Source organism: Acinonyx jubatus, chromosome A2 (assembly GCF_027475565.1).
Source record: "Acinonyx jubatus isolate Ajub_Pintada_27869175 chromosome A2, VMU_Ajub_asm_v1.0, whole genome shotgun sequence".
Lineage (NCBI taxonomy): Eukaryota > Metazoa > Chordata > Mammalia > Carnivora > Felidae > Acinonyx > Acinonyx jubatus.
Genome location: NC_069383.1, coordinates 104,549,490 through 104,570,456, shown reverse-complemented (window position 1 = coordinate 104,570,456; position 20,967 = coordinate 104,549,490). Strand labels below are relative to the sequence as shown.

Genomic DNA, 20,967 nt, shown 5'->3' with positions numbered 1-20,967 from the left:
CCCAGCCGCCACCCCAAGCTCCTTGGGGTCCTTAATGGTACAGAGGACACAAGTGGCCGCCCTAAGCGGGAGGAGGTTCCCGGGGCCTCTCCGTCGCCCTGTTAGCTCAGCACGAGCCCTGGAAGGCGTAGAACTCGCCGCTGCAGAACCACGATGTCCAAGGGGCTCAGCAGCTGCGTGACAGTCACCCCGGCTCCAGTGGACCTTCCAGCACAACCCTGGAGCCTTCAGTCTGCACCTCCGGACCCCGGCGGGGGTGGGTAGAGACCGTGTCTCCTGCACCTGCTACCTGGGCTCTGGCACACAGATGCAGCAGCAGTGTGGACGGCCCAGCTTGCTATTCTGAGAATGGACCCTGCGGGGACACCGACCTGCGTCCAGACCTTTGGCATCGGGCCAGTGTCTCGGTGCCCGTTGTGTCATGCAGAGGGTGCACCCAGGTCCCAGCCTCTGAGACCCAGAGAACTCTGTCCCCCAGCAAGGCGCCGGAAGGGGGATGGGACCAGACGGGGAGACGCGGGTGTCCCCGGGATGCCTCCTACCCTCAGGGGGCCATGAGGACTGAGACCTGAGGCCCCACTTTTCACAAGTGCCTGGCAGGAGCCGGTGGGGGGGGGGGGAATCCTTTAGGTGGAGGGGCATTATCTCACGAGGTCACTCAGAGATCTCTCTCTCCTCTCGGGCACGTGTAACTGCACCCCTACAAACCGCTCCTGAAACCAGGTTTGCTTTTCTTTTACTCCAACGGGATTCCGCCCCTGTGCTGATTAAAGACTGCCCTGCATTCATATCAAATTATTTCTCCTTCCAGAGTAAATCTAGAGCTACGAGCAGCGACCACACTTAGGTCTCTGAGAACACAACCTCTCATCCCCAAAAGCAGACACGCAGTGACCATGCAGCGACTCTGACAGATCACAGAGTGACAGGAAAGCCACCCCCTACCCTGTGCCCCGGCTTCTGTTTTACCAAAAGCAGAAGATGCCAGAATTGCACGGCCATGAAGGCAGGGCCTGCCCTCTGGACCAGGATACCCGGCTCCTCCCCTGAGGCCCAGAATTACCTGCCTCCTGGGACGGGGCTCCCCGTGGTGTGCCTTCTTACCTTGACAGTGAGCGCTGCCTGGGGCCCCCAACTCAGAGCCCCCCCACCCCACCCCCGAAACCACAAGGCAGGAACGCGTCTCCTGCCAAGCCGGCATGGAATTCGCTCCCTCCGGAGCCCAGATGAGCTCTGGGAGAACGTTCTCTAGAAACAAGGCAGGCTGTAAATTCTTGGAGAAACACGGAGTAGGAGGGGAAAAAAATGCAGGAGTGGAACATTCCAACGGGAAGTCTGCGGGGACCCGCCTCTCCAGGAAGGGAGGCGCCCACCGCGGGGGCCCGGCGTCTCAGAGCTGGGACTCCAGGACTCCAGGTGATCCCTCCTGTCCCCGGGCGAGGCGCAGCATGCTGCGACGAAGGGCACTGGGGCACACGGCAGGGCCGTGCCTGGACAGCCCACACAAACACCACGGCACGGCACCTCTCCTAGCCGACGCCCCAGCTCACGCCCGTCCTGTCCAGGGCATTTATCCGGGCAGTGTGTGACCGGCTCCCTTCGCGGCCACTCCTAACTGTGAAAACACATTCCAGACCCAGCCGGCCAGGGGAACAGGCCATCCTGGCCGCCGAATCAGAGCTCCCCTGGGCCGGCCGGCCACAAACCCCATCCCAAACCACCACTGCCTCTCTAAGAGGAGAGGCACTTATGGGGCCCCTAACCTGCAAACAGTCTTCCCTGGGCCCGCATGGTGCTCCTTCCTGCCAACCTGAAACGGATTCCTTTACATCCCGGGTGTCCTCCCCTTTTCTGGGGAGCACCGTCTCCTGCCTCCTGTGGTTCTGTCTGGTTTGCAACCTCAGAGAAGCACGGGGCTCTGCTGCAGGTCTGCGAAGACTCGCAGAAGCCACGCACGCACACGCTCCCCGCTCACCTTCCTTCCAAACGGCCCAGCGGTGTGCTCAAGCTATGCCCGGGGGACCCGCTTTTCCAGGCAGGACGGCAGCATCCCGCTGCGGGGGTGCAGGTCGGCCTCCCTCTCAGGCCAGGGCAGAAGGTAGAAGGTCTAGGCTAAGAGGGGGACTCGATGGCTCCAAAAAGGGCAGCGCAATGTAAACACAAGGGCGGGGTTTCACGCAATCAGGTTCAGTGAAATTTGAACCCTGGAGGCTGAGGAGGCGGGGAAAAGTTTCTCCAGAGCCACTCAGCCAGACCTCAGCTTTGACTTCCAAGCCTCCAGCTGACACCGGGAGCCAGCCTGACCTGCGTCCTGTCAACACGCCACAGTGTGAGCATCCAACAGCCGACCAGAACATCCCCCCCTGGCATCCTTCCTCTCTGGGGCTGTGCCTCCTTCTCCAGCTGGATGGGGCCGAGTCTGTCCTCCGTGCTAATCGCACAGCCTGCACGCGCCTCCCCTCCCCGCGTTCCCCCACATTTCAGGCCTCAGTACCTGCTACCCGGGTGGTCTGCGGACCCCAGTTTACCCCTGCCCTGGCTGCATAGCGGTGGGGCACGGTCACATGCCTTTACTCTTTAAACGAACAGAACACGCCTGCACAAACCAGCACAGACCATCCGACGCCTGCACATCCCCACAGCACAACCAGAACCCTTACCGGGGTCACTGCTCCGTCACCGTGAGGTGGGACACAACAGGCGGTCAGCGCAGGCAGGGCAGCGCCCACCTCCGATAAGCCACCCCCAAGTGGCCACAGAGACACGAGGCATGGACAGGAGGCCACGACAAAAGTCCGCACTCACCCAGGAAAAAGGATCTCTTCTATTAGGGGCACAACGCACGTTTCTTGCGCAAGAAGGTCTATGCAATCTGGCACCGGCAAGGTCACAGAGAATCCACTTGCCATCGAGGGAGGGGACCTCACCATACCTGCTGTGCAATTAACACTGTCACTGTAATCATGGAAGTGACTCACTGAGCACATGGTATTTCCTCTGTGAAGAATTCACACGGAAAGGAAAGAAATCAGAGTTGGAAGTTCTCTGGGGCCTTCCAGGCTTTGCTGGGTTGGAGCCAGCTTTGCGTCTGGGTGTGAGCGGGGGTTCTGGCCTTCTGCTGGACGAGACCCTGGAGATCAGACCCACACGTCTCAAGCTGGCGCCCATGCCAGGACTCAGCAGTGAGAAGGAGACGCGAGAGTCTATACTCGGATCTGGGTCTCCTCTCTCTGTTTCTAACAGGCTGCAGGTCTCGACGTCCACGCTGCTGGCCACTGAGCACGTTCAACATGCGGTTACCTCCCAGCACTCCCTGCCAGTGGGTTTGAGTACACGGAGCCCGTTCCGGCCGTTAGCATGAACCTCTCCCGAAACAACGTGGTCTTTGAGGCTTTGCTGATGTTTGCCCGGAAGGGAGCTGTGTGGCTCAGGGTCTGGAAAGGCCTCAAAACTTTTAGCCCACACAGAGCTATAATTGTGCACACAGGGTGACCCATCTAATGCGGAAAAGACGCGGTGGGCTTCCCGAGTGTCTCTGGAAGCAGTCAGCAGGTGGCACAGGAGTCCTGCAGGATGCCCGGTGGACCCTCACCTGCGGGGTCCAGGCTGAAAGATCATTCCCCTCACGCCCTGCTCGTCGGGACCTGCTCCTCGTCCAAAGGCAAAGTATCACTGCTGAAATCTTGCCTGAATTCCCAAGATCAACGCCAGTATATCCGTGGGTGTTTGGTCTAAGGGTAGTGAGAATGGATTCCAGGTAACAAATGTGCCACGTTCAATATGGATTTAAAAACAAAGGGGCGCCCGGGTGGCTCAGTCGGTTTAGCATCCGACTCTTGATCCTGGCTCAGGTCATCGTCTCACGGTTCGTGAATTCGAGCGCTGACAGGACAGAGCCTGCTTGGGAATCTCTCTCCCCTCTCTCTTTGCCCCTCTCTCATTCTCTGTCTCAAAAATAAACCTAAAAAAATTTTTAATTAAAAAACACTGCTGAGCTTTCATAGCAGGACTGTCCTCGGAACGTTTCCACCACCAATCCTGATTTACTTCCATTTCCCGTAGTGACGTCCCCAGAGCCAGGACAGCACAGGGTACAGCAGGCTGTGAACAAGCCATTGTTATGTCAGTATAAACCAACAAGGTAAGTCTCTCCATGCCTCTTGGTTTCGAGGAGATAACCTCCTAGGGACAGATGCGCACCTGTCCAGGGCCCGTTCAGTGAGGGGGTCACTGACTATGCAGGTGACCCCACCTTTAGGACAGCCAGGCCGTGGGCCGGGCAGGCCCAGGGAGCTGTCAAGATGCTTGTCCACTGGGAACCGCTTCCTTGGCTTCTGCACCTGCCCGTCACCGCAGACACCCTCCCCGCCCTCCACCAGCCTGACATCAGCCTCCTCTCTCAACCAGACACACCTGTCACCCAGTCATCTACAGGCCAGGTCCCCACCAAGAAGGACCCTTCTAGGCACGGTGCTGCCCTGTAGCGCTAACTCCCTGGCTTTGCTCCCAGAACATGTGTCCTCCATTCAGGGGACAGGGACACGAAGGATGCCACCTTCCCTGCCCTCGATGGAAGCCCCCCTACTCACACACACACTGAGCACTTTGAGGGCACTTGACGCTCACACTGCTGACACGGTGTCACATACTGCCTCTAAAACGACCCCAATTCCCAAGAAATGGCTGGATGCTTTGTGAGCCATATGCTCTGCAATCTGGGCTGGACATGCTAAATATAACTCCAAGACAGACACTCTGTCTCACACTTGCTTCTCCCACCATCCTCCCTGCCCCTGATGACAGCTTCCAGAACAAGAACAATAAAACACAGCCACACCCTCTGTCCTTGGACCTGTAGTGAGAATAAAAACCTAATCGTATGCAATTGTGTGTGTAAAAATCTCATTTGCTGGAATTTGAAGGTGATTTCAACTATGTGCTGTCCCAAAACAACCACATGGGCAGTGGCTTCTGACTTCTGACTTTTAATGGCAGAACCTGGTCTTCAAATAGGACCTTCTACACAATCCCGACAGGGTGGATATAGGAGACCTAAGGATGGACGATGGGCAGAGAAGATCCCGGCAGGGGAATGGGTGGGGAGGGGAAAGTCATCTCCTGAGGTGCCTGCTGGAGACCGTAGACTTGCAGGACATGAAGCCTGTGCCCAGAGACAGCCTCACTGCCACCTGTTACCTAGCAACTCCTGGGGCCAGAGCCAGAGCAACAAGACTATGTGGGCGCGCTGGGGGGCGGGGCGCGCTGGGGGGCGGGGCGCGCTGGGGGCGGGGCGCGCTGGGGGCGGGGCGCGCTGGGGGCGGGGCGCGAGAGCGCAGGTGCATCCCAGCCCCCACCCTGCTCAGGCTCTTGCTCTGCTGACCAGATAGTGAAAACTCGCAATCCTACCCACGTGGGTGGCATCAGACACCCAAAGTGTTGCCGGACTTTTCCTGTAGCAAATGTCGTGGCCTTCCTTTGAGAGGTCACTGTCCCTGCTGACTCGACCTCAAACACCTGTTTGCAATGAGCCCACTAGGGATCAGAACTCTTAAGGTGCTGGTCCCCAAGGCAGAGTCCCAAGACTGCACTCCAGGTAAGGATCAGGGACAACCAGGAACTGCCAGGCTGTGTAAGCAGGTGCAGCCATCAAAGGGTGGGCATGACAGCCACCCCCTCACAAAGGACAGGAGGAGAGTACAAGAGGGTATATGTGCGCTGGCCTGACTCCGAAGCGGTCCAGGAGCTGCCCCTGCCTTTCAGACCCCTGTCTGTGTGCACAGGGGACTGTCCTGAGCGCATGCCCTCACAAGGCTGTGTGCAGTAGAGGCCCATGACCCCAGCCAGACCAAGCGGCCTCTGTGCCTGTGCCCACTGTATGTCCAGGGCTAATCTGCTCAACCGAGCCTGGCTGTCCCCAGGGGGCTCACATGTGTTAATGAACGCAAACTGGTCCAAACGTGAATTCTGATGCACGCACTTTCCCAGATGGCACTTGGGCTAGAAAGGCCATCGTCTCTGAGTGACAAGACAGCTGAGGGCCGGCTATCACTCATTAAACTGCCTCCAGCATCACACGTATTCTTGTCACAGGATCCAATCCGGTTTCAAGTTAACATCCAAAGGATGTTTGCATATGGTTCTTAGCACAGAGGGTGAGACTCTTGTATTTCAGATAAGATGTGCTGTCGCCCTCCTTCCCAACTGGTGCCTGCTGTCTAGGCAGATTAACTCTCTGGGTCCTGGGATCACACGTGACAGGGACCTTGGGGGCCAGGGACTGGAGGCTCTAAGTCAGGAGAGTAACAGGTAGGTGCTTGCTGAGGTCTGCACAGAGCAGAGCCAGGCCCACGGTCTCATCTGCCACATTCTGGCGGACCCTCCCTCTGCTAAGCTGTCGAAGCTCCAAAGCTCACTTTGCTTCTCCCAAACGTAAAACCCCAGGATGCTCTCTAAGCGGAAAAGCTTTCAGATCCACTTGTGAAATGCCAACACCTGATATTACAAGTGGATCCGGAACGAGCACACCCTGCTCTTGAGCCAGCTCCACACACTCCGCAGCCACACATTTCCTGCCCAGCAGCCCCTCTGCCCCTCCCCAGAGTGTGGCGGAGCGTCCTGCACCGAAGGGGAAGAGGACCACACCTCACTGGGAAGGGGCTGAGGAATCTGAACCCCTTCAGCCATCTGCTGCAGCCCTAACAGCTTTCAGGGCACCCCCTTGTCACCCTCCTGGGCCCTCCGGCCAGGTCGTCCTGGACTGTCATCCACCAGAAAGCGGTCTCTGCAGGATAACACTTCCTGATGGGACAAGCCCCCTTTCCCTCCCCCAGCAGCCACTGCTTCCTCAGGCACACCCCACGCTCCTCCACGAGCCTTCCCGCACGCCCTGCCTGCAAGAGCCCCTCCTCTGTGAGTCTCACCGAGTGACTGGCCAAGTGGCAGCTTCTCTGAGAGTTTCCTAATTCCCAGCACACACTCCAGTTCTGGCACACGGCGCATCCTATGGGGACGGCTGGGGGGGTGGGGACAGGTGCATGCACAGATACACACCCACCCTCACCATATACAAATACGAGTATATTAGCATACATGCACATACCCACACATATACCTATGCATACAAACATATATACACACATATCCATGCATATGTAGTATATTCATATACACACATACACAAATATCCATATATATATAGTAAAGTTGTATACACAAATATATATACACATGTAAATATACACACATATACACACACGAGTATACACATATACACGCATATAGTGTATTTGTACACACACATATATGTAAGCATATGCATACACAGATATGTACACACATATATACACACAGGTATATACACATATCACACATGCACATATACGTAGACACATGCATATCCAGATACATACACATATACAGAAAATACACACATACCTATGTACACACACATATACACATATGTACACACAAATACATATACACATACGCATATACACTATATTTGTATATACACTCACATAATCATGTACATATGCAGATATATACACACGTGGACATATCTGCATATGCATGTACACATATACACACATATGACTACATGTATACACATATACATGTATTCGCACATATACATATATTTAGATATACACAGATATACACAAACACATATGCACACATGTGTAGATGTGACTGTTCAGATACATATACAGAAATACATGCATGTATGTGCACGTGCACACACACACATATATACGTACGCATATATACTTCTGTATATATACGTATACTCATAATCATGTATAATGCAAATATATACACACATGCAAATATATATGCTTATGCACATGCACACACATATGCACGTACGTATACACACATACACACACATACAACGACATATACACACATACATACATACACTCATGCACACACACACACACACACATCTCCCCCATCAGAAGGCCTGCTCGCTTCTCCCTGAGCTCCTCGCATGGCAGAAACCTGGTCGGCACGAAGGGAACGAGAGCTCAGGGCAGGCGAGCCGTGTGCACAAGGAGAAAAAAAGAACTTGCAGAGGTGGAGGAGACCTGTGGAATGATCTCCTGAAAACAGGACATTTTCCAGGTGGAGACACAGAGGTTCAGACGAGAAGGAGGCTCAGGAGTGAGCAGAGACCCTCCCCGCAGACAGGGTGCAGGGCTGCAGGCACCCCAGCACCGCACAGCAGAGTTGGCAAGGACGGACGGGACCGTGACCCGGCACAGCAGCCCTCGGGCAGCAGCACTGAGATCTGCCATCACTGGCCTCTGGGGAGTGACACTCCAGACTCAGGAGGTCCTGCTAGGGCAATCCCCTCCGTGTGACATTCCGTGATGCTCAGTGACGGTGTAGTCATGTATCTTCGAGCAAAACAGGCAGAAAGGTGACACGGCGGGAACAGAAACATTTTCTATGTGGAACATCAGAGTCACTGGGGTCCCAGCACCACAGCCCCTTATCACAGACCCCAGCTCCACTCGGTTCCGCTGTGCCGTGGTGCCATCCACCGGTGCGGGGCGAGACGGGAGACTCCTGCCATCCCACAGGCGTCTCGGGCTCCCCAGTCTCCACCGACCCCGTGTTAGGGTTCTCATCAAGCCCTGAGCTCCAGGGCAAGTGACGACAGTGTCAGGGGACCCTGCCAGCTGTGAGACGTGCGTGGCGGTCACAGGGACCACATCCACTCAGCAGCTCTGCCTGTGCGATTACTGCCCGTGGGGAGCAGAAAAGGGCACTGAGAGGTCAAGTGACTTGTTCGAAGTCACACAGCTCCCGTGGAGACGAGGGAGGAACACGTGGGCGGCCAGGGCAGAGCTGCGGCTCCCACTCCCCCCTGGAGGGAGGGACAGTCCCGCAGGACACATGAAAGGCGTGGGAGGAACTGCAAAAATCAAGGCCAGCAAGTAGATTCCACCACCATGACCCTGACTCCATAGCTGCAAGTTCACCTACTCACCAAGAATTTTTACTTCTAACCCCAGATCAACACGTGGCATTTTCGTGGCCATCCATGGAGGCGCACAGAGCGGCCACGATTTGCAGTCGCCCCACGTGCACGTTCCCAGCTCTCACGCCATCAACATGCACCCTCCAGTCCTGCTTGAGGACACAGTTTTTGCATGTCTGTGCTCTTTGCTGGTACTTTTGATGTTTATGATGACTCCCCCCCTGAAGGGCTGCCCAGTGTCCTGAGCGGGAGAAGCTGAGACATGCCTTCCGGGGAAAACCCGTGTGTTAGAGACACTTTGTTTCTGCGTGGGGGGTTCACTGAATCAACAGCACAGACTAAACAAGGCCTTTACGCAGAACCGCACGTATGATGGAGTAAAGCACTGATGGGCTTAAGAAAACACAGTGACATGAGGCTCGCGAGAACCCGAAACGCCCCTGGGAGCAAAGGCTGGCGATCACTAATTCAGTGTCACGGAGATTTTACGGAGCATGACCCCGAAATGACAGGGTGGCAGTCCTCCAACACAGGCAATGCCCTCCTACCGCTCCCAGGACCAGGCCTTCGAACAGGACGCCCCCCACGGCCTCCCGCCACCACCCACCCCTGTGGCAGAGAAGCCTGTCGCTGAGTTCCGGCCACCGCCTGCATGTGTGAGAGCACCGCAGGACAGGCTGGGTCTGCTTCAGGAGCTCGCATGCCCGGCCCAGCAAGAACCTCATCAAGTAAGAAACCAAACAGACACCAAGGTGGAGAAGCACAACGGGGAGAGGAGGAGACACTGAGCTGGCTCTCTAGGCCTTGTTCCTGTCACCTGAACACAGTGGCGGGGCGGGGGGGGGGGGGGTTCCCTGCCCATCCCAGGGAGTGCCCCCCCCCCCACCGGCAACATCCAACTCAGCCAGCCCAGTGCAGAGACACTGACACCTTCCCAGCAGCTCGCAGCCAGCGCCCCAAGGAGACCTCTCTGCTTCTCACATACTCTCCTGAACTCACAGCCCCGGGGGCTCTGGACCCCAAAAGAGGGCAGGGTTTCTGGCATCCGAGCAGACCGCAGGGACATTTCTGATCTAACCGCGAGCAGGCTGCCCTCGCTGCCCCTCCCCTGGGCCCTCACGACGGCTGCTGGACGTACCTTCTCCGCCGGCACTCAGGCTCTCGTACGAGTCCCAGCGGATCAGGGGGTCTGCTGTGTTGAAGTCCACGATCACTCCGTGGTCATTGCACAAGTGTTCACAGCCTGCATGGGGAGGAAGTGTCAGCCACAGCCCAGGCACGCCGCCGTGCGCCAGCCTGGAGGACCAGACGGAGGCGTGCCGGGCCTGAGTGCCAAAAGCCAGCGCCAAGACCTGCGTTCCTGCTCCCAGGAGCCTGGTGCTGACCACAGGTGAGAGTGCTCTGGCTCTCCGTCCGCTGTGCACTCAGTCCACTGTGGGCTCTGAGTACTAACTGTGCATGCCAAGACCACCCAGATCACTTCCCAGACCGGGACGGAGAGGCACCAAGCGGTCAGCCCTGAGGCAGAGGGCGGAGAGGCGCGTTTATGCCCAGGCTCCAGGCTCCCAGACCCCTGCGCCACTCTGCCCACATTCTGGGGAAGCCAATGGTTGTGACCTCACACACCTCGCACTTAACTAGCAACTGAATTAGGGCACTGATCTCAGAAGGAAGGGGACTATCTTCTCCAGCAATTCAAGCCTAAATTAAAACGTTCTCGGGGAGCCTGGAGGGCTCAGGCAGTTAAGCGTCCAACTTCGGTTCAGGTAACGATCTCACAGTTTGTGGGGTCAGGCCCCACATCAGGCTCTGTGCTGATAGTGTGGAGCCTGCTTGGGATTCTGTCTCTACCTCTCTCTGCCTCTCCCAACTAGAGCACACACTCTCTCAATATTAAATAAACATTTTAAATAATAAATCAGTAAAAAATAAATTGTTTTTGAGTATGAATCTCGCTAAAGAAAAGAACCATTCCCCTTGATGATAAAGGGGCAGATTCCTCTATTTTTAGAAAAAAAGGAGAATCTATTTGTTTGCAAATAAATATTTGTACTCAACTGTACTTCTAATCATCTTTAAACACATTCAACTGTTTGTTGGGAGAAAAGTAAACAATCAGCACGATCTCCCAGAAAAGAGGGACAAAAAGCTGAGGGACCAAGGGTCCGGGCTCTTCCTCAGGCAAAAGATTCCCCATGTCTGGGGTCTTACTGATCCAACTGGGCCCTGCTGTCTGTAAGTCGCCCCTCACCACACTGAAAACTATCCTATTATTTGAAACTTGGGGGACGCCTGGTGGCTCAGTCGGTTAAGCATCTGACTCTTGATCTCAGCTCAGGTCATGATCTCACAGCTCAGGAGATCGAGCCCCGCTTCTGGCTCCACGCTGACAGCATGGAGCCTGCTTGGGATTCTCCCTCCCTCCCTCTCTCTCTCTCTCTCCTTCTCTCTCTCCCCCTCCCTCACTCACGTTCTCTCTCAAAATAAATAAACTTAAAAAAAAATTGTGATGACAATGTCCCAATACGCACAAAGGTGGGAGAGTGTGCCGAGACCCCATGGGACCAGACCCTCCACCCAAGCTGGCGAGCACCGCCTCCGCCTGCATTCTGCACCCCACCTACCTTGAATCTTCTCAGGAGTGGCAGAGAAAACTAACTCAATCTTGCCATTATCAGGAAAACGGTCATCTGAAAAACAAATCGTGTTTGGACAAGTTTAGAGATGAAGGGGCAAAAAAGCCCGTACAAACTCCAGCCAGGATGGCGCCCACACCCACCAGGGCAGGCCCCATGGCTGAGGAGTTCTTCATGTTTCCAGAACATTCTCTGGACCAGAGCTTGGTCTTCTGTGAGACCAGCAGTTAGTGGCAAGTGGGTTCAGCGCATGGGGCGTGGGGAGAACAGGGAGAGGAGCAAACAGAGACCCACTGCCCACTGTGACCTGCGTCCCAGCGGCCCGCGGGCCTCACCTTGGCTGGCGGTGTCCAAATCCTCCTTCCCGAATACCAGCCCGCAGCCCTGGACGGCCCCGGTGTGAAACTGCAGGCGGAAGATGACGTCGCGGGTGGCCGAACGGTACTTCTTGTGGTAGCACTTGATCTGGTGTGAAGAGGGGACACACAGGCCAATTCTTGAGCAGCAGGGGGTCACAGGGTAGGCCTCCCTCCACCAAGCCCTGTGGACCAGCTGCAAATGTCACCACTTCCAAGGGACCTAAGTTCTGACGACCACAGCCATGGCCCGTGGCCGTCAGGCCAATGCGGATACTCTGGTTGCAGAGGTCACATCAGGATGAACTTCCCCAGGGTCTAGTAACTCCCTGTGGGGAAGACGTCACTTTCATCCACATTCTCTAGGTGTCACAGGCAGCTGGGCCTCACCATCCACGCTTCATGTGCTAAATGCCTATGTGTGCACTAGGATTTGGAGAGGAGAGCACAGGAGAGAGAGAGAGAGAGAGAAAGGGAGAGGCAGAGGGAGGGGAGGAGGGGAAGGGGTAGATGGGAGAGGGCCTGGCATTTAAATAACCCGAGCAAGGCTGTCCCATATCCTGGACGCTCACTTGAGAGCAGCCTCCAGAATCACCACGGCAGTGATGTGAACTCAGGGCTGCGGGTGCCCTGGGTCCCTGGGGACACCTTTATGTGGAAGCCCCCCCTCCCCCACCCAAGGGAATGAGAGCACGCCGGGGCCGCAAGGAGGTCTCCCAGGCCACAGCGGGGTGATGTCTGCAGGCGAGGACCCTCCCCCCAACAAGCAGGGCAGGGGCTCCTTCCCAGGGTGCTTAGCAGCCCAAGGCCAGAAGCAGGCTGGAGTGTGGGTGGCTGGTCCCTCTCCTGTGCGTGCCCGGCAGGGTCGGGGGGAGGCTGGGGCTCTCAGAGGCAGCCACGCTCACAAAAAAGATTTTTCTAGGGCAAAGATGGGTGTTAAATATCCAGTACATCACAAAGGCCAACGAGAAGCAGCCACGTGGGCCGGGTCCAGACAGGCAATGCAGGAGAATGCCCCAGCTGAAGGCTCTGCCGTGCAGCTGCCCAGGCAAACTACCCCACAAAGGGAAAGTAAAGCCCCAGGAGCCTGGGCCCACTGGCCAGGAAGCGTGCCCCCCTGGGCAGAGCCAGGCCGTTCTTTCGCTCTGCATGTCTACAAGGAAACAGTCTGATAAATACACGAAGTGTGAACAGACCGAAGGGGAGTGTTTCGTGTTGACAAACATGCCCCGGGCTGCCTGGTGCATACACAGCCCGACTCGGACCTGGCCTCCATCTTGGCCTCCGTCCTGGCCTCTGTCCTGGCCTCCGTCTGGACCGGCCCAGAGCGTCTGCACCAACCACCACGAATTCCTGAGAAATGGGAACTCGGCAATCTGCTTTCAACCAACAATGGACCTTCATCCACAGGGCCTCCTCCTGCAGCCACCTGGGGTCACAGACTCCTCAGCGGGGCCCAACCGAAGGCCAATGATGACTGGACTTCCTTCCAGAACACGCCATGTGCTCCTCCCCTCCTGCGAGCCCTCACCTGCACGCACCCCGGGGACTGTGGTCTCAGCAGAGGTGCCCACCCACCTGGACCACAGAGGAGACCCCCCAGGATGCAGCAGGTCCCCTGGTATCCCCATCTCTCCAGGAGGACGGGAGCCGCACCTGGCAAGTAGAGGTGACCCAGGGAGAAGCGGGAGAAGGGGGTCCAGGGAGAAGGGGGTCCAGGCTCACTCCAGGCCAGTTCTTAAATCTTTCTAAATGCCGAGGGGAACCACAGCTTTAAACAATGTCCTGAGGGGGACAGTGCCCCGCCGCCAGCCCGCACGGTCACAGCGCAGTGAGGAGCGGCCTTGCCAAGCGTGGGCGCCGAGGCCTGCGTGCGGGACCCCCAGTGAACAGGAGGTGCAGCAGGCGCTGGGCAGATAAGCCCCTGCGCCCATTAAAGGGCTCATCCTGCAGCCAGCACCCCCCAGGCCAGGCCCCGCCCTCCCCGGGGACCCCAGGGGCTCCCTGCGCCACTCACCACGACTCAGCACAGCCGCACCACACACACCGTGTGGCTCAGTCACAAATCGCAGCCCCTCCGAGTGCCAGGGAGTGGGGAGGCAGAGGTCACCATGCATGGGGCAGGGTCCGGGATGGGGATCGCCCTCCCCAGGCTGCCAGCTCCCGTCACTTCCCAGGGCCAAGTGTGACTCTGGTGTCTGAAGACTCCTGGGTTTTCCCAGGACAAGGGCTCAGAACGGAAGGAGGAGTGACCTATCCACCATTACGGGGCAGCTGCCAGGTCCCGCTCTCCCACAGGGTGTCCCGTCCGCAGAATCCTGACAAGCCAGCTGGCGGACACCCCAGGCCTCCCTGCGCACCTCCGGAGGCTTCGCGCTGAACCTCTCTTCCCGCAGATGGGGAGGCACCCGCCGGCCCCCCCAGCCCAGCCGCCTGCCCTGGGAACAGACGCCAGGTGCCTCCTGAGGACACAGAAAACCCCAGGAGCCTTCCTGCACAAGGTCCGGGCAGCCACCACCACAGAGCAGCTCCGACCCAGAGACGGGGCCTACCCCCGCCGGGAGCCCTGCCGGGGCACGGGCACCAGATGCAGAGCCCGTAACCATCCCCCGCCCAAGCCAACAGGTGTCAGCATCAGCAGCGAGAGATGAGAATCCCGCTCCTCACACTCGGGGGAACGAACCATCGGCAGCTACTTGACGTGAGCGCCCCAAATGCCCCCTCTAAGATACCAAGGACAGCACCTCGTAACGATCACAGTGACCGAGGCCTGTAACATCCCCTTTGTCCCTCTGGGGTCGGTGAGTTTCCACAATACGTCCATCCCCTGCCTTCAGATTTTAGAATACGCATGTCTGAAACAATTCAAAGCGTAGCAGCCTGGACTCCATACAAAAGGGGGAAGGACATCCGTCCACCACAGCCTGTCCCCAAAGCCGCAGGGGGGCACACGGGTGTGACACGAATGTCACAACCCACCAGGAACTCTTGGGTCAGGGGAAGGGAGGCGCTCAGATGGCGCGTGGATTTCTCTGGCGGCACAGCGGCTGTTCAAGCAGTGACCTCCCGTCTCCATCCCGAGGATGATCAGCTCTCACGACACATCCATACAACACGCGAGCCCAAACGCACGTACCGGCCTGACGCTATCAGAGGCTGCAAGCTTCTAGAGGGAGGGGGCCCCGGGGGACGGGTCTGAGCGCTTGGAGCCTTCCTTGTCTTGACGAGACGATCCGGAAACTGTCACCCAGCGTAAAACCCACCTGTGCCCTTGCGCGGTCGGCGCCTGGCCCTTGGTCCCCCCACACCGCACACCGTGTGTGCAGTGGTGGTCCCGTCCGCGACAGAATTCCAAATCACACATGTCATGGATCCATCTGGTGGGCAAGGAGCCGGTAAGCTGACCTCCCTGCTTAACACTTGGGCTGCACGGATGTGTTTTTAATTCAAACTCTCCATCAACAAGAGAACGGCGCCTTGGACCAAGGGCTCAAAGCTTGAGGACGCAGCCCGGGGAGCACCTGTGCCCAGGTCAGAGGCCAGCCCGCAGGTGTCCCCCTCCTCTGCCTGCCACCAGCCCTTGTCTGAGGCAGCTCCTACTTGGAGCCACCTCCCACAAAACATCCCAGCGCCCACCAGCTTAGTACAAACAGCAGAAGAAACAGGACCCTCGACACTCCCCACCAGGAAAGAGTCCCCCAACTGCAACTCACTTTGCTGGTGGTCCCGGTGATGGCCGTCCAGATAGGCTCAGAGGACAAGCTACAACCTCACACTTGAAAGACTGAAAACCATGATCTCTAACCCTGGTAAGTCTGAACACCCACATCATCCAGTGCCAACACGAACCGCAATTTCGAAATGCCGTGATTCGTGTCCACACCCATGGAAAGGTCAGCAGGTGCTGCCTACGAACGAAAGCACAGCCGTGGAGCTAGGACTGCGGGAAGGATCAAGCCCCAGCCTGGGTCTGGGAGGTGGCCCACACAGTCAGGGAGGAAGGTGTGCGCACAGAAGTCACAAGGAAACACAGAGGCAGGCACAGTGGGAAGTGTGTGGGAACTGCCTGCCGGAGGAGCAAAGTCCACAGAGGGAGCTGAGGACACGCACAGAAGTGCCTCCAGTGGGAGGGAGTAAAGGACAGTGCTGGGTGTCCGCAGCAGCTCCCAGAGCAGGCGTCCCCTCTGTTTAGAAGTTGGGTCACGGGAGCAAGGTCGTGGAGCCCCGCAGTCACTAGGACACAACGTGAGTGGCCACAGGGTTTGCACAAGCGGAGACAGCAAGACCAGGCACGCCGGACGGGAAAGTGTTTACAAGCCCATCAAGGCCCTGGGCCGCGGCCAGGATCCCACTGTGTCCGCACCCACGCGAATTCCTAAGCGAGGTTACATAACGGCCTGGCTGTGCTCACAGAGCTCTGGCCTCCTCCCCGAGGACCTGAGGCCCTTCGGAAGGGGTGGACCTGAGAGATGGGAGGGTCAGGTGTGCAGAGGGAGGGCGAGGGGGTGGGCCGGCGGTGCTCAGGCGGTCAGACTGCTCCCTCGGCCTCACCAGGACCAGGGCTGAGCTGCACCCTCCCCAGCGCTTTCCCGGCCCATCAGAGCCGATGCGGCCCGACTTCCCGCAAACGCAGCCCCCGATGTCTTGGCTAACAGGTCTCGGGTGAGGAAAGGGGCAAATCTATCCAGGCACACTTACCAGATCAAGGAGGGGAAAACCCAGAGGGCGAGATGCCTTCGGGAAGATGATGACCGAGGACAGTGAGCCAGCCCTGGGAACTCCTCCCACCTTCGAGGGCAGGGAGGTGGGCTCAGCAAACACCAGACCGAGAGCCAAACCTGCTACAGGTGTTGGTGGTGAACCCGTAAGCGCCCTCCCTGCTCCTCAGCACACTGAGTCACGGCTGTCACCCAGTTCTTGAGTGGAAATGAAAATGCCTTCGTGAGGAAAGCCCTGTAACTCAATCCCCCCGGGCAGGCGACCTGGGGCTTCTCCAGGCTCCCACGGCAAGGGGCAGGAGCAGGGGTGGCTCGCACCGCCCTGGAGACGCTCCACCAACCTCAGGGAAGTTTCTGTAGCATCTTTCTCCCGCGATGATCCCCGAGGTCAATTTCGGGTGGAACCAGAAGGCCTGGGGCTCCAAGCTACCGCACAACGTGCACCCACAGATGACGACCTCCAGGCCAGCCGGCACCTCTCCCGTGACACCCCCGGGATGCTCTCCCCCCGCTGGACCCTCACGTGTCCCTCCATTGAACAAGTCATCCGCCTGCTCGTTGCACTCAAAACGGGGATGTAACTCTTGGAAGTGCGGTCTGCCTGTGACTGCCTTTCCTGTCCTCCGGGCTACGTGCACTGCCGCGAACGACTGAGGTGACCCATCATCACCAGCGGTTCTTGATTTCACTGCTAATCTCGCTGGGATAGGGCTGCGAACGAACACAGGTGTCATGGGCTGGGTTGTGTCTGCCCCCCCCACAAATTCACATGTCGAGGCCTAACCCCCAGGACCTCAGAACAGGCCTGTGTTTGGAGACAGGATTCTTCAAGAGGAGATTACGGTCAACAAGGTCACCAGGACGGGCCCTGGTCCACTGCCTGGTGTCTTGTAAGAAGAGGAGTTCTGGGGCACCTGGGGGGCTCTGTTGGTTGAGCAACCAACTCTTGGTTTCGGCTCAGGTCATGATCTCACTGTTTGTGAGATCAAGCCCCACATCGGGCTCTGCACTGACAGTGTGGAGGCTGCTTGGGATTCTTTCTCTCTCCCTCTCTCTCCTGCTTGCTCACTCTCGCTCTCTCTCAAAATAAAGAAACTTTAAAAAAAAAAAAAGAGGGGATCAGGAGAAGGACAGCACAGAGGGACGACCACACTGGGACACAGGGAGGAATCAGCCATCCATACACCCAGGAGAGGCCTCGGGAGGGACCATCCCAGACATGCCTGGATCTCAGACATCCAGCCTCCAGCGCCAAGAGAGAAGAAATGTGTGCAGTTTATGCCCCTGGTCTATGGAGTTTTGTTAAAGCCAGCTGGGGGGCGCCAAGGAGGGCTCAGTCAGTTAAGTATCTGAGTCTTGATTTCGACTCAGGTCATGATCTCACGGTTTGGGAGTTTGGGCCCCACATCTGGCTCTGTGCTGACAACATAGAGCCTGCTTGGGATTCTCTCTCTCCCTCTCTCTGCCTCTTCCCTACCTGTGTGCGCGCTCTCTCTCTCTCTCTCTCTCTCTCTCAAAATAAATAGACACATTTTAAAAAGAAGAAAACGAAATGAGACCCTCTCTTACACTCGTGTTTCTGAGTTGGGTCGATTATCCCTTCCTGTACTCACTTGTTTATTAAATACTTGCTTGGGATTCTCGGTCTCTCAGCCCCTCCCGTTTGTTCTCTCTCTCTCTCTCAAAAATAAATAAATAAAAACTTAAAAAAAAAAAAAATAGGCCAGCTGGGAAACTAACCCAAGAGGTTCAGATCCTATGTTACTGGGAGACAGATTCCTGAACTGAACATCTCAGGACTCACTTCCGTGAACGGCACAGAGAAAAGTCACTCCGTGTGATGGAAAAATACCCCTTCCCAGCTGGAGCCCCCGCACCCTCCTTGTATCTGGTAACGCTGCAGAGAGCAAGTGCAGAGGGCACAGAACTGAATCGTAAACACAGGAAACATCAATCAAGTAACGGTACTGATAGTGGAGTCCTAAAATTACCCTGCGGCAGGAACACACAGAGGTAGGGGAGAGGCCGCGTCAGGGCACAAGCATCTCCCGGGAAAGCAGCTGGGACACCTTCGCAGGCTCTTCTCATGGGAACACAAGCTTGTAGACAGGGGCCAACAGGATACCAAACACTCACCCCGGGAGAGCCCCAGAGCGCCCGATCCGCACACTCCCTTCTGCCTCGGTGCGAGTGCCCCTGGGGCTGCCAGGGCCCATCCAGTCGCCGTCCCCTCTCCTGAAGGCTGGCAGCCCCAGGCACAGGCTCACGAGGTGGCCTGTGGTGGAGACCTGGCTGGCCAGCGTGCTCTGGCCTCTAGCCTCAGGCATGGGCCCAGCGGCCACCCTCACTGGCTCACAGCAAAGCTGAGCCATTACTCTCAACAAGCACGATGACCAGCTGTGCACAGACAGGACTAGCACTGGGCCCCGCACCATCCAGCATGGGACACAGAGGCGTCTCGGGTGACAGATCACAGATCACGGCCTAAAGGGGGCAGCTCAGACACCCCACCTCTGATGGATAAGACCCGAGGAAAGGGGCGTCTGGTCACCAGCAAAATGAAGCCTCTCAGGGGACAAATGATCGAGGGGGCAGGAAACCCCTCGGAGCCCCCCGCCCTCCCCGCAGGAGGGTGCTCAGCTGTCGCAGAGCAACGCTGCATGTGGACAGGGTCACAGGACGTGGAGCACGGCTCTGGGGACGCACAGCGGCTGTGGGCTCAGGAGGTGCACGGGCAGCTCAGGACTGGGTGAGATGCGGGGCAAGTTCACACTCGGCATCCAGGGGACACGTGGGCAGGCTCCCAGAAACCAGCGCGATGGGCGCTGGAGGCTGGTGGACATGGGCGGGGGGGGTGGACCTGGGAGCCCAGCACGTTGCAGAAGGGAGCAAGGGGCAGCGTGGACCTGCAGGGAGAGGCGGGGAAGACAAGGTGCGATCAAGACGGGGGTGGGGGGGCAGTTTGATGGACGGTCAGGAGCAGAGGGGGCTTCAGGCCAGGAGCCGAGGGAAGAGAAACCTCTGGCCGGGACCGAGGAACTTGCAGAGACAACTAGACGGGGAGGGTCTCCAGGTCTTGGCCAGAGGCCAGGGGGCTGGGTGGGAGGGGACCCAGAGAGATCCAGAAGGCCGGGCAGGCAGGAGACCCCAGCACAGCCCTGTCCCCTCCCCGAGGCCCCCCCCTTCTCGGCGGGAGCTCCAGGCCTCGAGGTGAAGTGGGGTGGGACAAATGAGGGCCCAGACAGGCCCCCTCCCCTGTGCTCCTGGGGTTGGCCCCACTCCCCACCCACATCCGGCCCCCTCGAGTCCCCAGCACAGGGTTCTTGCTGCCACGCGTCTTCTCGTGGACCCGCCACTCGACCCACACCTGTCTGTGCTCCCCCCCTTCGTGACACCGTGGTAGGTCTCGCTTCACAGATCCCCAAGGACCGTGAGCATCGGCCGCACAGCCCCCTCCTGACGGCCCAGCTGCCAGCCCAGTCTGGCCTCATCCACCCAGGGACCCGGGGGCCCCCGCGCCCACATCTGTGCCTCTGAACACCTCTGCTCTGCCCCAGCAGCTCACAAGTGCGAGCTGGGAACGAAATAGCCACAGAAGTGCCCCCTGATCGCTTTTTTGGACTTCCCGCCATAGCAAAGGAGGCCCAAGGAAGAGCCAGATGCCGCAGCGAGCCCCTTGCAGCCACTGGATCAGATCACGAGTACACCTGAGAACCACGTGGGCCAGTGCACGCGGTGACAGGCACCTGTCACGCAGCCGTAGGCACCCAGAGGCACCCTCCATGTGAATGCAGCACAGGTAGAAGCATGCCCAACACACAGGATGGCTTCCGGCCGGAGGGACGTCACGTGGGCAAGCTCGCCGTGTGACCCGCCAGCTCTAGGCACCCCCGCATCGGCCGGGCCTCCCGCCCCCGTCGGCTCCCCTCCCGACCTGCCTCCCGGACCCCAAGTGCCAGACCGGACCCCTCCCACAGCCTCCCACGCTACCTCTCAGCCGCATTCCAGCTGACCCGCTCCTGAGGTTACCTTGGGCCTCCAGGGGTGGGACAGACACAGGCACGTGGCCGGGGCCTGCGGGGTTTCTGGGGTGAAGGCCGTGGAGCCAGCCATCCTAACTCACCTGACCCCCTCACCCCGTGGAGGTCCTCACTTAGCAGAAGGGGCCTTCGAGCACATGGAGGCGGGCCTCCGAGGCCACCCGGACCCGGCAGGCCGAAGCGCTGGTGGGAGCCCAGACACGGGGCCCAAAGCCAGTCCTGGGGACGCGG

The 20,967-nt window shown here is 58.0% G+C and overlaps 1 protein-coding gene across 18 annotated transcripts in view; it reads right to left on the bottom strand.

Annotated features, from left to right (window-relative positions):
• TNS3 (tensin 3) overlaps nt 1-20,967 on the bottom strand; it is a 215,715-nt gene that overhangs the window by 76,732 nt on the left and 118,016 nt on the right. For all 18 annotated transcript variants that reach the window (XM_053218741.1, XM_027045988.2, XM_053218739.1 and 15 more), the window contains 3 exons: nt 11,958-12,087; nt 11,611-11,676; nt 10,125-10,229 (listed from right to left, as the gene is read on the bottom strand). In XM_053218741.1, the coding sequence (XP_053074716.1) occupies nt 10,125-10,229; nt 11,611-11,676; nt 11,958-12,087 (301 nt within the window). The remainder of the gene's footprint in view (nt 1-10,124; nt 10,230-11,610; nt 11,677-11,957; nt 12,088-20,967) is intronic.